This window comes from Tachyglossus aculeatus, chromosome 19, assembly GCF_015852505.1.
Source record: "Tachyglossus aculeatus isolate mTacAcu1 chromosome 19, mTacAcu1.pri, whole genome shotgun sequence".
In the NCBI taxonomy this organism is placed as follows: Eukaryota; Metazoa; Chordata; class Mammalia; order Monotremata; family Tachyglossidae; genus Tachyglossus; species Tachyglossus aculeatus.
In genome coordinates, this window is record NC_052084.1 from 740,987 (window position 1) to 755,102 (window position 14,116).

The 14,116-nt window shown below is 55.7% G+C and overlaps 2 protein-coding genes across 4 annotated transcripts in view; one reads left to right on the forward strand and one right to left on the reverse strand.

The window, feature by feature from the left end:
- The first annotated feature begins 1,363 nt into the window (after positions 1-1,363).
- On the forward strand, positions 1,364-10,961 carry NTPCR (nucleoside-triphosphatase, cancer-related). 2 transcript variants are annotated; one of them, XM_038760979.1, is made up of 5 exons: positions 1,364-1,436; positions 3,099-3,261; positions 5,911-6,007; positions 6,109-6,327; positions 10,642-10,961. In XM_038760979.1, the coding sequence occupies exons 1-5, from the start codon at positions 1,403-1,405 to the stop codon at positions 10,822-10,824; spliced, it is 696 nt and encodes a 231-aa protein (XP_038616907.1). In that variant the 5' UTR covers positions 1,364-1,402; the 3' UTR covers positions 10,825-10,961. The 2 variants fall into 2 exon arrangements, with proteins under 2 accessions (XP_038616907.1, XP_038616908.1); XM_038760980.1 differs by lacking the exon at positions 10,642-10,961 and adding an exon at positions 7,452-7,885.
- PCNX2 (pecanex 2) overlaps positions 9,480-14,116 on the reverse strand; it is a 58,386-nt gene continuing 53,749 nt past the window's right edge. For both annotated transcript variants that reach the window (XM_038760976.1, XM_038760975.1), the window contains exons 32-33: positions 10,821-11,245; positions 9,480-9,780 (exon numbers count right to left, since the gene is read on the reverse strand). In XM_038760976.1, coding sequence (XP_038616904.1) covers positions 9,610-9,780; positions 10,821-11,245 — 596 coding nt within the window. In that variant the 3' untranslated portion in view covers positions 9,480-9,609. The remainder of the gene's footprint in view (positions 9,781-10,820; positions 11,246-14,116) is intronic.

Genomic DNA, 14,116 nt, shown 5'->3' on the forward strand with positions numbered 1-14,116 from the left:
GCCTTACCTCCTTCCCCTCCCCACAGCACCTGTATATATGTATATATGTTTGTACAGATTTATTACTCTATTTATTCATTTTACTTGTACATATTTATTCTATTTATTTTATTTTGTTAATATGTTTTGTTGTCTGTCTCCCCCTTCTAGACTGTGAGCACGCTGTATGTATATATGTGTGTACATATTTATTAGTCTATTTAGTAGTATATTTAGTAGTCTATTAGTATACTTATTTATTAGTCTATAGAGAAGCAATGTGGCTCAGTGGAAAAAGCCCGGGCTTTGGAGTCAGAGGTCATGGGTTCAAATTCCTGCTCCGCCAACTGTCAGCTGTGTGACTTTGGGCAAATCACTTAATTTCTCCGGGCCTCAGTTCCCTCATCTGTAAAATGGGGATGAAGACTGTGAGCCCCCTGTGGGACAACCTGATCACCTTGTAACCGCCCCAGCGCTTAGAACAGTGCTTTGCACGTAGTAAGCGCTTAATAAATGCCATTATTATGATTATTTATTTTACTTGTACATCTTTATTCTATTTCTTTTATTTTGTTAATATGTTTTGTTTTGTTGTCTGGTCTCCCCCTTCTAGCCTGTGAGCCCACAGTTGGGTAGGGACCGTCTCTAGATGTTGCCAACTTGTACTTCCCAAGCGCTTAATCCAGTGCTTTGCAGACAGTAAGCGCTCAATAAATACGATTGAATGAATGAATATATGTTTGTACATATTTATTACTCTATTTTACTTGTACATATTTATTCAATTTATTTTATTTTGTGGATATGTTTTGGTTTGTGGTCTGGTCTCCCCCTTCTAGACGGTGAGCCCGCTGTTGGGTAGGGACCGTTTCTATATGTTACCAACTTGTACTTCCCAAGCGCTTAGTACAGTGCTCTGCACATAGTAAGCGCTCAATAAATACTATTGATGATGATGATGATTGAATGAATGGATGAATGAATGTATACATATTTGGATGAATGTATACATGTTTGTACATATTTATTACTCCATTTATTCATTTTACTTGCACATATTTATTCTATTTCTTTTATTTTGTTAATTTGTTTCGTTTTGTTGTCTGGTGAGCCCGCTGTCGGGTAGGGCCCGTCTCTAGATGTTGCCAAATTGGACTTCCCAAGCGCTTAGTCCAGTGCTCTGCACACAGTAAGCGCTCAGTAAATATGAATGAATGAATAGAGCGCGGCTGCGCGTGTGGGAAGTATGGCGCATGCGCGGTGTGTGTGTGTGTGTGTGTGTGTGTGTGTGTGTGTCTGTCTGTCTGTCTGTCTCGCGGGGGGGGAGGCGCATGCGCGGTAGGTGGGGAGGTGGGAGGGGGCGGGAGTGCGCATGCGCGGGGTGCGAGGCGAGGAGGCCGCAGGGCCTGGGCGAGGCCTGGGCATGGCCCGGCACGTGTTCCTCACCGGACCCCCAGGTACCCGGCCCGGCTTCGACCCCCGACACGCCACACACACACACACACCACACCCGCCCCCTGGACGGGACACCCCCAACGACCCCTCACCCGCCCCTGGGCACCCTACACTCGCCTCTGCCCAGCCCAGCGACCCCACACCCGCCCCTGGCCTCCCCACATCCGCCCCTGTCCACCCCCAGGACCCCACACATGCCCCCTGGCCACCCGTCACCTGCCCCTGGCCACCCTACACTCGCCCCCGCCCACCCCAGCGACCCCAGATCCGCCCCTGGCCACCCTACACTCGCCCCCGCCCACCCCAGCGACCCCAGATCCGCCCCTGGCCACCCCCCATCCCCCCCTTGGCCACCCCACACCTGCCCCTGGACACTCAAACGACCCCACATCCGCCCCTGGACACCCCCAGGACCCCACATACACCCCCTGGCCACCCCACACCTGCCTCTGGCCACCCTACACTCGCCCCCGCCCACCCCAGCGACCCCAGATCCGCCCCTGGGCACACCACATCCTCCCCCTGGCCACCACACACCCGCCCCTGGACGCCCAAATGACCCCACATCCGCCCCTGGCCACTCCACATCCTCCCCCTGGCCACCCCACACCTGCCCCTGGATACCCAAACGACCCCACATCCGCCTCTGGACGCCCTCACGACCCTATGCATGCCCTCTGGCCACCCTACACTCGCCCCTGCCCACCCCAGCGACCCCAGATCCGCCCCTGGGCACACCACATTCACCCCTGGCCACCCCATATCCTCCCCCTGGCCACCCCACACCCGCCCCTGGACACCCAAATGACCCCACATCCGCTCCTGGCTACCCCCAGCACTCCACACATGCCCCCTGGCCAGCCCATGCCCGCCCCTGGCCACCCTACACTCACCCCCATCCACCCCAGCGACCCCAGATCCGCCCCTGGCCACCCCACATCCGCCCCGGCCACCCCACATCCTCCCCCTAGCCACCCCACATCCTCCCCTGGCCACCCCACATCCGCCCCCTGGCCACCCCACATCCTCCCCCTGGCCACCCCACATCCGCCCCTGGCCACCCCACATCCTCCCCCTAGCCACCCCACATCCACCCCTGGCCACCCCAACGACCCCACATCCGCCCCTGGCCACCCCAACGACCCCCACACCCACCCCCTGGCCACCCCACACCCACCCTGGCCACCCTACGCTCGCCCCCGCCCACCCCAGAGACCCCAGATCCGCCCCTGGACACCCCAGCATCCGCCCCTGGAAACCCCACATCCTCCCCCTGGACACCCAAACGACTCCATATCTGCCCCTGGCCACCCAACACCCGCCCCTGGCCACCCTACACTCACCCAGCGACGCCACATCCTCCCCTGGCCACCCCACAACCTCCCCCTGGCCTGTTCTAAGTGCTGCGATAGATAGAAGGCGATCAGGTTGTCCCACGTGGGGCTCACAGTCTTAATCCCCATTTTCCAGATGAGGGAACTGAGGCCCAGAGAAGTGAAGTGACATGCCCATAGTCCCCCAGCTGACAAGTGGCAGAGCCGGGGTTAGAACCCACGGCCTGTGACCCTCCAGCCCGGGCTCTTTCCGATAAGCCAAGCCCAGGGGAGCCCGCCTGGGCCAACCGAGGTCCGCGTTGCCAGTGACCCCTGCCCGGTTTGTTTCAGGAGTCGGGAAGACGACGCTGGTCCGGAAAGCCGTCGGAGCTCTGGAGGCGGCGGGGGTGCCAGCGGACGGGTTCTACACGGAGGAAGTGCGCCAAGCCGGGAGGAGGGTCGGTTTTGATGTGGTCACTCTGTCGGGACTGCGTGGGCCCTTGTCCAGAGTCGGGTAAGGGACCCTGCGGGGGGACCCGGAAGGGTTGGGCCAGGCTCAACCATAATAATAATACCATAATAATAATAATGGCATTTATTAAGTGCTTACTATGTGCAAAGCACTGTTCTAAGTGCTGGGGAGGTTACAAGGTAACCAGGTTGTCCCCCTGGGGGCTCACAGTCTTAATCCCCATTTTACAGCTGAGGTCACTGAGGCCCAGAGAAGTTAAGTGACCTACCCAGCGTCACACAGTTGACAATTGGCGGAGCCGGGATTTGAACCCATGACCTCTGACTCCAAAGCCCGGGCTCTTTCCACTGAGCCACGCTGCTTCTCCAGTAATAGTCTATACCACAGAATTGGTAGATGCAATCCCTATCCACAAGGAGGGTACAGTCTAGAGTGGGAGACGCTCATTAAAATATATTTTGGGTAGTAGTAATTGTATCTATTAAGCGGTGCGCTCGTTGTGGCCAAGGGATTTGTCTGCTAACTCTGTTGTACTATCGTAAGCGCTTGGCACAATGGCATTTATTAAGTGCTTACTATGTGCAAAGCACTGTTCTAAGCGCTGGGGAGGTTACAAGGTGATCAGGTTGTCCCATGTGGGGCTCACGGTCTTAATCCCCATTTTACGGATGAGGTAACTAAGGCACAGAGAAGCCAAGTGACTTGCCCAGAGTCACACAGCTGACAACTGGCGGAGGCGGGGTTTGAACCCATGACCTCTGACTCCAAAGCCCCTGCTCTTTCCATTGAGCCACGCTGCTTCTCACCCCCTTCCCCTCCCCACAGCACCTGTCTATATGTTTGTACAGATTTATTACTCTATTTCACTTGTACATATTTACTATTCTATTTATTTTGTTAATGATGTGCATCTAGCTTTATTTCTATTTATTCTGCTGACTTGACACCTGTCCACATGTTTTGTTGTCTGCCTCCCCCTTCCAGACTGTGAGCCCGTTGTTGGGTAGGGACCGCCTCTATATGTTGCCAATTTGTCCTTCCCAAGCGCTTAGTACAGTGCTCTGCACACAGTAAGCGCTCAATAAATACGATTGAATGAATGAATGCTCGGCCCCCCCTTTCCACATCACCACGACTTGCTCCCTTTGCTCTTCCCCCTTCCCTGCCCCACAGAATTTATGTATATATGTGTATGTCTATAATTCTATCTATATCTATAATATTATCTATAATTAGAGAAGCTGCGCGGCTTAGTGGCAGGATGTCTATAATTCTATATATATCTATAATATTATCTATAATTACAGAAGCTGCGTGGCTCAGTGGCAGGAGCACGGGCTTGGGAGTTAGAGGACATGGGTTCTAATCCCGGTCCGCCGCTTCGTCATCATCAATCGTATTTATTGAGCGCTTACTATGTGCAGAGCACTGTACTAAGCGCTTGGGAAGTACAAATTGGCAACATATAGAGGCAGTCCCTACCCAACACGCCACTTGTCTGCTGTGTGACCTGAGGCAAGTGCTTAGAACAGTGCTTTGCACATAGTAAGCGCTTAACAAATACCATCATCATTATTATTTTTATTATTATTAACTTCTCTGTGCCTCCGTTACCTCATTTGTAAAATGGGGATTAAGTCTGTGAGCCCCACGTGGGACGGCCTGATTACCTTGTATCTTCCTCAGCGGGTAGAACAGTGCTTGGCACATAGTAAGTGCTTAACAATTACCACAGTGCTCTGCCCACAGCTGATGCACCTCAGTGCTCAGCATGTGCCCAGCATAGTGCTCTGCAAACGGGAGGCACCCGGGGCCGTGCTCTGCACACAAGAGATGGTCCCTACCCAACAAAGGGCGCACAGTCTAGTCACTGTCACTTATTAAGCGCTTACTATGTGCAAAGTCCCGTTCTAAACCCTGGGGAACTTACAAGGTGTCCAAGTTGGGGGGGCTCAGAGTCTTAATCCCCATTTTACAGATGAGGGAACTGGGAGCGCTTAGTACAGTGCTCTGCACACGGGAAGTGCTCAATAAATACGATTGGATGACTACGTGAATCTATAATTTTATTTATCTGTTCTGATGGTGTTGAGACCTGTCTCCTTGTTTTGTGTTGTTGTCCGTTTCCCCCTTCTAGACTGTGAGCCCGCTGTTGGGTAGGGACCGTCTCTATACGTTGCCGAATTGTGCTTTCCAGGCGCTTAGTCCAGTGCTCTGCACACACTAATCGCTCAGTAAATACGATTGAATGAATGAATCTATAATTCTGTTGATCTACGATTGAATGAATGAATCTATAATTCTTTTGATCTTTTGATTCTTTTAATTCTTTTGATCCCCGATGGAATTGAGGCCTGTCTCCTTGTTTTGTTGTCTGTCTCCCCCCGTTCTAGACCGTGAGCCCGTCGTTGGGTAGGGACCGTCCCTACCTGTTGCCAGATTGTGCTTTCCAAGCGCTTAGTCCAGTGCCCTGCACGCAGTAAGCGCTCAATAAATACGAGTGAATGAATGAACGAGCAGGTGCTCAAAAAATACCTCCCAGCAAATAACCGGAGCAGAAAAGCGCAAAGCCACTGCCCCCAGGGCCAGTTCTGGACACTAGATTAGGTCGCTCAATCCAGCGGGAGGGTGGTGGTTGCAGTGGGAGGATGGACCCTGGCCCCCATGTTCTCCCATTTTCCGCACCCGCAGGTCGGACCCCGGCCCCGGAAGCCGGGCCCCCCGGGTCGGGCAGTATGTAGTGGACGTGGCTTCGTTGGAGCGACTGGCTCTTCCCATGCTGAGCCCTGTGAGTCTTGGCACGGCGGGCACTGCGCCGCCGACGGGGGTGGGGCGTGGGCCGGTGTGGGGGGCTGTGTGAATCCCCCTCCCCACCGGACTTCGCCCTAGGTGGACGCCGGTGACGGCGGCGGCACCGCGGGGAAGAGGGTGTGCGTCATCGACGAGGTCGGCAAGATGGAGCTGTGCAGCGAGGCCTTCGTCCGGAGCGTCCGCCGCGTCCTGGCGGCCCCGCGGCTCGTGGTCCTCGGCTCCATCCCGCTGCCCAAGGGCCGGCCGCTGGGGCTCGTGGAGGAGATCCGCGCCCGCCGGGACGTGGCGCTTTTCGTGGTACGGAGCCGGGGGTTGCCGGGAGACGGGGAGGTGCGCTTGGAAGCGCGGCCGGGATGATCTTGGGACGCGGGTCCGACTGGGCTTAGAGTGGGCTTTTTTTTTTTTAAATGGCATTTATTAAGCACTTACTCTGTGCAAAGCACCGTTCTAAGCGCTGGGGAGGTTACAAGGTGATCAGGTTGCCCCACGTGAGGCTCACAGTCTTCATCCCCATTTTCCAGATGAGGGAACTGAGGCACAGAGAAGTTAAGTGACTTGCCCAAAGTCACACAGCTGACAATGGAGCTGGGATTTTTAGACTGTGAGCCCACTGTTGGGTAGGGACCGTCTCTATATGTTGCCAGTTTGTACTTCCCAAGCGCTTAGTACAGTACTCTGCACATAGTAAGCGCTCAATAAATACGATTGATGATGATTTGAACCCACGACCTCTGACTCCAAAGCCCGGGCTCTTTCCACTGAGCCACGCTGCTTTCAGGGCGCCTCCAGCCCCACACCCTAATAATAATAATTATGGGGCTTGTTAAGCTCTTAATATGTGCCAGCACTTGGGTAGGTACAAGGTAATCAGATGGGACACAATCCCTGTCCCACAGGGGTTCACAGGATGCATCCCCATTTTCCAGATGAGGCAGCTGAGGCCCAGAGAAGTGAAGTGACTTCCCCAGGGTTACACAGCAGACAAGCGGCAGAGTCAGGATTAGAACACAGGGCCTTTTTACTCCCAGGCCCAGGCTCTGTCCACTAGGCCATGCTGCTTGGCCTTAGGGCCCTCCTCCCGCCCAACTTGCCGGAGAGCTGGTGCCACGCGCCAGAGAAGGGCAGCTCGGCCGGCAGAGAGGCCGTGGGGCTGGAAGTCAGTAGGAGGCCCAGTCCTTGCCCTTCTGGGTTCTCCAGATGAGCCCATTTCCCTCACTGGGCCTCTCCTTCCTCCTCTGCAAAAGTAGGGTAAGATCCCAGGCCTCCCTGCCTGTGTCCCAGCTGATTATCCCGTGTCCAACCCAGCGCTCCGCACAGCTCCCGGGGTCGCGTAAGCACCCAGTCGGCACCAGAACTAGATGTTCCCGTGTGGATTTCGAGTTGGAAGTCCGCCCCAAGGTGAGCCCTCTTCTCTGCCACAGGTCACCAGGGAGAACCGAGACCGGATTTTGGACGACATCGTGGCGGCCGTGCAGGGCTGCAGGGACTGACGTCGCCCTGCTCCCAGAGCTCCCGCCCGGGTGACGTCCGGGGAGAGGAGGGTGGGTGGGCGCCTCCCGCCAAAGGCCGAGCCGTGCCGACCAGGATGTCGGCTCTGCTGCCCGCTGGCGGGGCCCACGCAGAGGGAGGGTTGGGTCGGAGCATCCCACTGGAGGCGGGCAGGGATCTGGGGAGATGGCACCTTGGTGGGAATCGGAAGGACCGGTGGGGTGCGCCGGGAAATCCTTCTGATCCCGGCAGCGGCCGGGAGGGTTGGCAAGGCTACCCTGGCCCTCGCCGCGGGTCTGGTTTCTCCACCCGCCCCCTTATCCGTCTGCCACTTACGGGCTGTCGCAATAAACACGGGAACTCGCGCCACAGGAGTCGCCGCCGTCTTCCGTGCGCTGCTGGGTCCCTTCTCAAATCGGGGGCCACAAATGCCACGCCGCGCTTTATCGTCAGCCTCCCGGGGCCCGTTGTGTGCAGAGCTGTGGGTAGCTAGTGCGTGTAGTGCCGTGCCACGTACCTACTGTGTGCAGAGCGCTCTGCTGGGCCCCTGCTGTGTGCAGAGCGCAGGACAGCTGGAGGCCCCTCTAGACTGGAAGCTCGTTGTGAGCAGGGAATATGTCTGATATATTATTCTCTCCCAAGTGCTCAGCCCAGTGCTGTACATACGGTAAGTTCTCAGTAAATAAGATTGGCCGACTTAACGTGTTCCAAGTGCTCTGTTAGGCCCTTGGGAACATGCAGGGAAAGAAAGAGTCTCCGTGCCTGCCTTCCAGAAGCTTTCCGTCGAATGACGGAGACAAACGGTGTGTCCGTCTCCCCTCTTCTAGACTGCGAGCCCGCTGTTGGGTAGGGACCGTCTCTATGTGTTGCCAACTTGGACTTCCCAAGCGCTTAGTACAGTGCTCTGCACATAGTAAGCGCTCAATAAATCCGATTGAATGAATGAAAACGGTCCCATCACCCAGTGTCTCACCCTCCGCTGGTCACTCCACTCCTCTCTCCCCTCAGCCCCTGGTTGCATCAAGCCGGGAACTCAGTCAGACCTTTTCGGACAGCTTTGGTGGCCGAGACCACCTGGTCAAAGCCGGGAGTCCCCCTTGCTGCGGGAACCCGAGCCCCCCCAAGCGTGGTTGGAGACACAGCTGCACACGGGATGCCCCATTGGGAACGGTTTTATTAGAAGACCCGGGAAGGGGAGGAAGGAGGGAAGGTGCTTGGATGGGGACCAGGTGTTTGGGGCCGAGGCGACGACGTTGCCCCGGGGTCCTACCAGGCGGCAGCCTCCGCGTGCAGCTGAGCCAGGGGAATCTGGGCTTTCCCGGAGCCGAGACGGGGCCCAGAGCAGGGAGGGAGGGCGAGGACACGCATCCTGAGGAACGGTGGGCATTCCGATCCCGCCTTGCCCCTGGGACCTCCCCGGGAGCCCGTGCACGACGCTTACCCAAGCGAAGCGCCCGCCGACACGGATCAGGATAGGGTGGGATGGGACTCTGGGGAAAGGAGGGCGTTCAGGAAGCTGAGGTCTCGTGCGCTGACTCCACTTCCGTGAGGATGCTCAATGGCTTTGGTTTGCGATGCCGAACTCCCAAGGAAAACTCCCGTCGGGTACCTCCGGAATTCCTCCACAGGGGAGGAGTTCCCGGGAGGTTGAGGTGCAGGGTCGGGGGCCTTCCTCACACCCATCCCTCTCCGACTCCCCATCCCGGCCCCCATTCAGACATCCGAGGCGTCCCCTGGCTCGGGGTAGGGGGGTGAGGTGTGTCCAGGGCTTGTAGGTTTTGTAGAAGCAGCGTGGCTCAGTGGAAAGAGCCCGGGCTTTGGAGTCAGTGGTCATGGGTTCCAATCCCGGCTCGGCCCACTGCCAGCTGGGTGACTGGGCAAGTCACTTCTTTCTGCCTCAGTTCCCTCATCTGGAAAGTGGGGATTGACTGTGAGCCCCCCGTGGGACAACCTGATCACCTTGTAGCCTCCCCAGCGCTTAGTGCTTGGCACATAATAAGCGCTTAATAAAATGCTGTTATTATTACGTGCGTGTGTCTTAGCCCACGTAAGGGAGAGGGCCAGAGCACCGGAGGCAGGGGGTGGGAGGTGCTATTGCTCTTCTGACAGGCTGGGCAGGGAGCCCGTGTCGTCCAGCTCGACGTCCTCCTGACTGGCCGTCCGACAGAGCCCGCCCTGGCCGGCGGCGGCTGGACCCGTTCCCGGGGCCCGGGCTGCTGGCCGCCCTGGGTCGGAGCCGTCCGTCGCGTCGGAGAACTGCCGCTAAAGAAGGGGAGGCACATTTAGCGGGATGTGCCCAGAGAGAGAAACCCCAGCGGCCTGCCCTTTTCCTGCTCACGGTCTTGGGATCATCATCATCATCATCATCATCATCAATCGTATTTATTGAGCGCTTACTGTGTGCAGAGCACTGGACTAAGCGCTTGGGAAGTACAAATTGGCAACATATAGAGACAGTCCCTACCCAACAGTGGGCTCAGGTCAAGGCCCTACTGAGAGCTAACCTCCTCCAGGAGGCCTTCCCAAACTGAGCCCCTTCCTTCGTCTCCTCCTCGTCCCCCTCTCCGTCCCCCCATCTTACCTCCTTCCCTTCCCCACAGCACCTGGATATATGTATATATGTTTGTATGTATTTATTACTCTATTTATTTTACTTGTACATATCTATTCTATTTATTTTATTTTGTTAGTATGTTTGGTTTCGTTCTCCGTCTCCCCCTTTTAGACTGTGAGCCCGCTGTTGGGTAGGGACCGTCTCTATATGTTGCCAACTTGTACTTCCCAAGCGCTTAGTACAGTGCTCTGCACGCAGTAAGCGCTCAATAAATACGATTGATTGACTGATTGGTCAGTATAGAGAAGCAGCGTGGCTCAGTGGAAAGAGCCCGGGCTTTGGAGTCAGAGGTCATGGGTTCAAATCCCGGCTCCGCCAGTTGTCAGCTGGGTGACTTTGGGCAAGTCACAACTCTGTGCCTCAGTTACCTCATCTGTAAAACGGGGATTGACTGTGAGCCCCCCCGTGGGACAACCTGATCACCTTTGTGACCTCCCCAGCGCTTAGAACAGTGCTTTGCATGTAGTAAGCGCTTAATAAATGTCATTATTATTATTATCACAAGGCAGGAAACCTGCCAGCCGTCGCTTCCCCCGCCGGTCCAGGACCCTGGGGATTTGCAGAGGGGCAGGAAGCAGTGCGGTCCAGTGGCTAGAGCACAGGCCGGGGAATCCCAAGGACCTGCGTTGGAGGCCGGCCCCACGTGCTCCCCGTCGCGCGGCGGGCGGGCCGGCCCGCGTGCTCTCACCTGAGCGGCGGCGCGGGCGGAGGGTCCGGCGGCGATGTTGACGCTGCTGGAGGACAGCGTGTCGCTGGTGTTGCCGCCGTCGGCCGCCGAGAGCCCCGAGATGACCAGGACGCTGGACAGGCTCCTCTTGCCGAAGAGGAGGCTGAGGGTGGAGCTGGTGGAGGACGAGCCGAGGCTGGAGCCCGGCGGGCCGCGGGCCGGGGCGGCCAGCGGGGTCCCGGGGGCCGCGGGCCGGGACTGCAGGGAGGCCGCCGAGCTGCACCGGGACCGTTGGCTGCCGGACGGCTGCCGGGCCATCTCCTGGGCCGAGCTGGACGTCTGCAGGACGGACTGCTGGCCCCCCGGGCCGGGGCCGGAGAGGCTCGGCGGGGCCGGCCGCTGGCCCGGCCCGGCCTCCACCGGTCGGCTACTGCCCTTCTTCCTGCCTGGGAGAGGGGACGGAGACCCGGCACCACCATCGGTTGGCATGGGCGGGGATCGGCCCCGATACCGCTTGGTAGACTGGGAGCCCACTGTTGGGTAGGGACTGTCTCTATATGTTGCCAATTTGTACTTCCCAAGCGCTTAGTACAGTGCTCTGCACATAGTAAGCGCTCAATAAATACGATTGATGATGATGATCAGTTGGCATGGGTGGGGATCGGCCCCGATACCGCTTGGTAGACTGGGAGCCCACTGTTGGGTAGGGACTGTCTCTATATGTTGCCAATTTGTACTTCCCAAGCGCTTAGTACAGTGCTCTGCACATAGTAAGCGCTCAATAAATACGATTGATGATGATGATCAGTTGGCATGGGTGGGGATCGGCCCCGATACCGCTTGGTAGACTGGGAGCCCACTGTTGGGTAGGGACTGTCTCTATATGTTGCCAATTTGTACTTCCCAAGCGCTTAGTACAGTGCTCTGCACACAGTAAGCGGTCAATAAATACGATTGATGACGATGATCAGTTGGCATGGGCGGGGATCGGCCCCGATACCGCTTGGTAGACTGTGAGCCCACTGTTGGGTAGGGACTGTCTCTATATGTTGCCAATTTGTACTTCCCAAGCGCTTAGTCCAGTGCTCTGCACACAGGAAGCGCTCAATAAATACGATTGATGACGATGATCAGTTGGCATGGGCGGGGATCGGCCCCGATACCGCTTGGTAGACTGTGAGCCCACTGTTGGGTAGGGACTGTCTCTATATGTTGCCAGTTTGTACTTCCCAAGCGCTTAGTACAGTGCTCTGCACGTAGTAAGCGCTCAATAAATACGATTGATGATGATGATCAGTTGGCATGGGTGGGGATCGGCCCCGATACCACTTGGTAGACTGGGAGCCCACTGTTGGGTAGGGACTGTCTCTATATGTTGCCAATTTGTACTTCCCAAGCGCTTAGTACAGTGCTCTGCACATAGTAAGCGCTCAATAAATACGATTGATGATGATGAGCAGTTGGCATGGGTGGGAATCGGCCCCGATACCGCTTGGTAGACTGTGAGCCCACTGTTGGGTAGGGACTGTCTCTATATGTTGCCAATTTGTACTTCCCAAGCGCTTAGTCCAGTGCTCTGCACACAGGAAGCGCTCAATAAATACGATTGATGACGATGATCAGTTGGCATGGGCGGGGATCGGCCCCGATACCGCTTGGTAGACTGTGAGCCCACTGTTGGGTAGGGACTGTCTCTATATGTTGCCAATTTGTACTTCCCAAGCGCTTAGTCCAGTGCTCTGCACACAGGAAGCGCTCAATAAATACGATTGATGACGATGATCAGTTGGCATGGGCGGGGATCGGCCCCGATACCGCTTGGTAGACTGGGAGCCCACTGTTGGGTAGGGACTGTCTCTATATGTTGCCAATTTGTACTTCCCAAGCGCTTAGTACAGTGCTCTGCACATAGTAAGCGCTCAATAAATATGATTGATGATGATGATCAGTTGGCATGGGTGGGGATCGGCCCCGATACCGCTTGGTAGACTGTGAGCCCACTGTTGGGTAGGGACTGTCTCTATATGTTGCCAGTTTGTACTTCCCAAGCGCTTAGTACAGTGCTCTGCACGTAGTAAGCGCTCAATAAATACGATTGATGATGATGATCAGTTGGCATGGGTGGGGATCGGCCCCGATACCACTTGGTAGACTGGGAGCCCACTGTTGGGTAGGGACTGTCTCTATATGTTGCCAATTTGTACTTCCCAAGCGCTTAGTACAGTGCTCTGCACATAGTAAGCGCTCAATAAATATGATTGATGATGATGATCAGTTGGCATGGGTGGGGATCGGCCCCGATACCGCTTGGTAGACTGTGAGCCCACTGTTGGGTAGGGACTGTCTCTATATGTTGCCAGTTTGTACTTCCCAAGCGCTTAGTACAGTGCTCTGCACGTAGTAAGCGCTCAATAAATACGATTGATGATGATGATCAGTTGGCATGGGTGGGGATCGGCCCCGATACCACTTGGTAGACTGTGAGCCCACTGTTGGGTAGGGACTGTCTCTATATGTTGCCAATTTGTACTTCCCAAGCGCTTAGTACAGTGCTCTGCACATAGTAAGCGCTCAATAAATACGATTGATGATGATGAGCAGTTGGCATGGGTGGGAATCGGCCCCGATACCGCTTGGTAGACTGTGAGCCCACTGTTGGGTAGGGACTGTCTCTATATGTTGCCAATTTGTACTTCCCAAGCGCTTAGTCCAGTGCTCTGCACACAGGAAGCGCTCAATAAATACGATTGATGACGATGATCAGTTGGCATGGGCGGGGATCGGCCCCGATACCGCTTGGTAGACTGGGAGCCCACTGTTGGGTAGGGACTGTCTCTATATGTTGCCAATTTGTACTTCCCAAGCGCTTAGTACAGTGCTCTGCACATAGTAAGCGCTCAATAAATATGATTGATGATGATGATCAGTTGGCATGGGTGGGGATCGGCCCCGATACCGTTGGTAGACTGTGAGCCCACTGTTGGGTAGGGACTGTCTCTATATGTTGTCAGTTTGTACTTCCCAAGCGCTTAGTACAGTGCTCTGCACGTAGTAAGCGCTCAATAAATACGATTGATGATGATGATCAGTTGGCATGGGTGGGGATCGGCCCCGATACCACTTGGTAGACTGTGAGCCCACTGTTGGGTAGGGACTGTCTCTATATGTTGCCAATTTGTACTTCCCAAGCGCTTAGTACAGTGCTCTGCACATAGAAAGCGCTCAATAAATACGATTGATGATGATGATCAGTTGGCATGGGTGGGGATCGGCCCCGATATCGCTTGGTAGACTGTGAGCCCGCTGTTGGGTAGGGA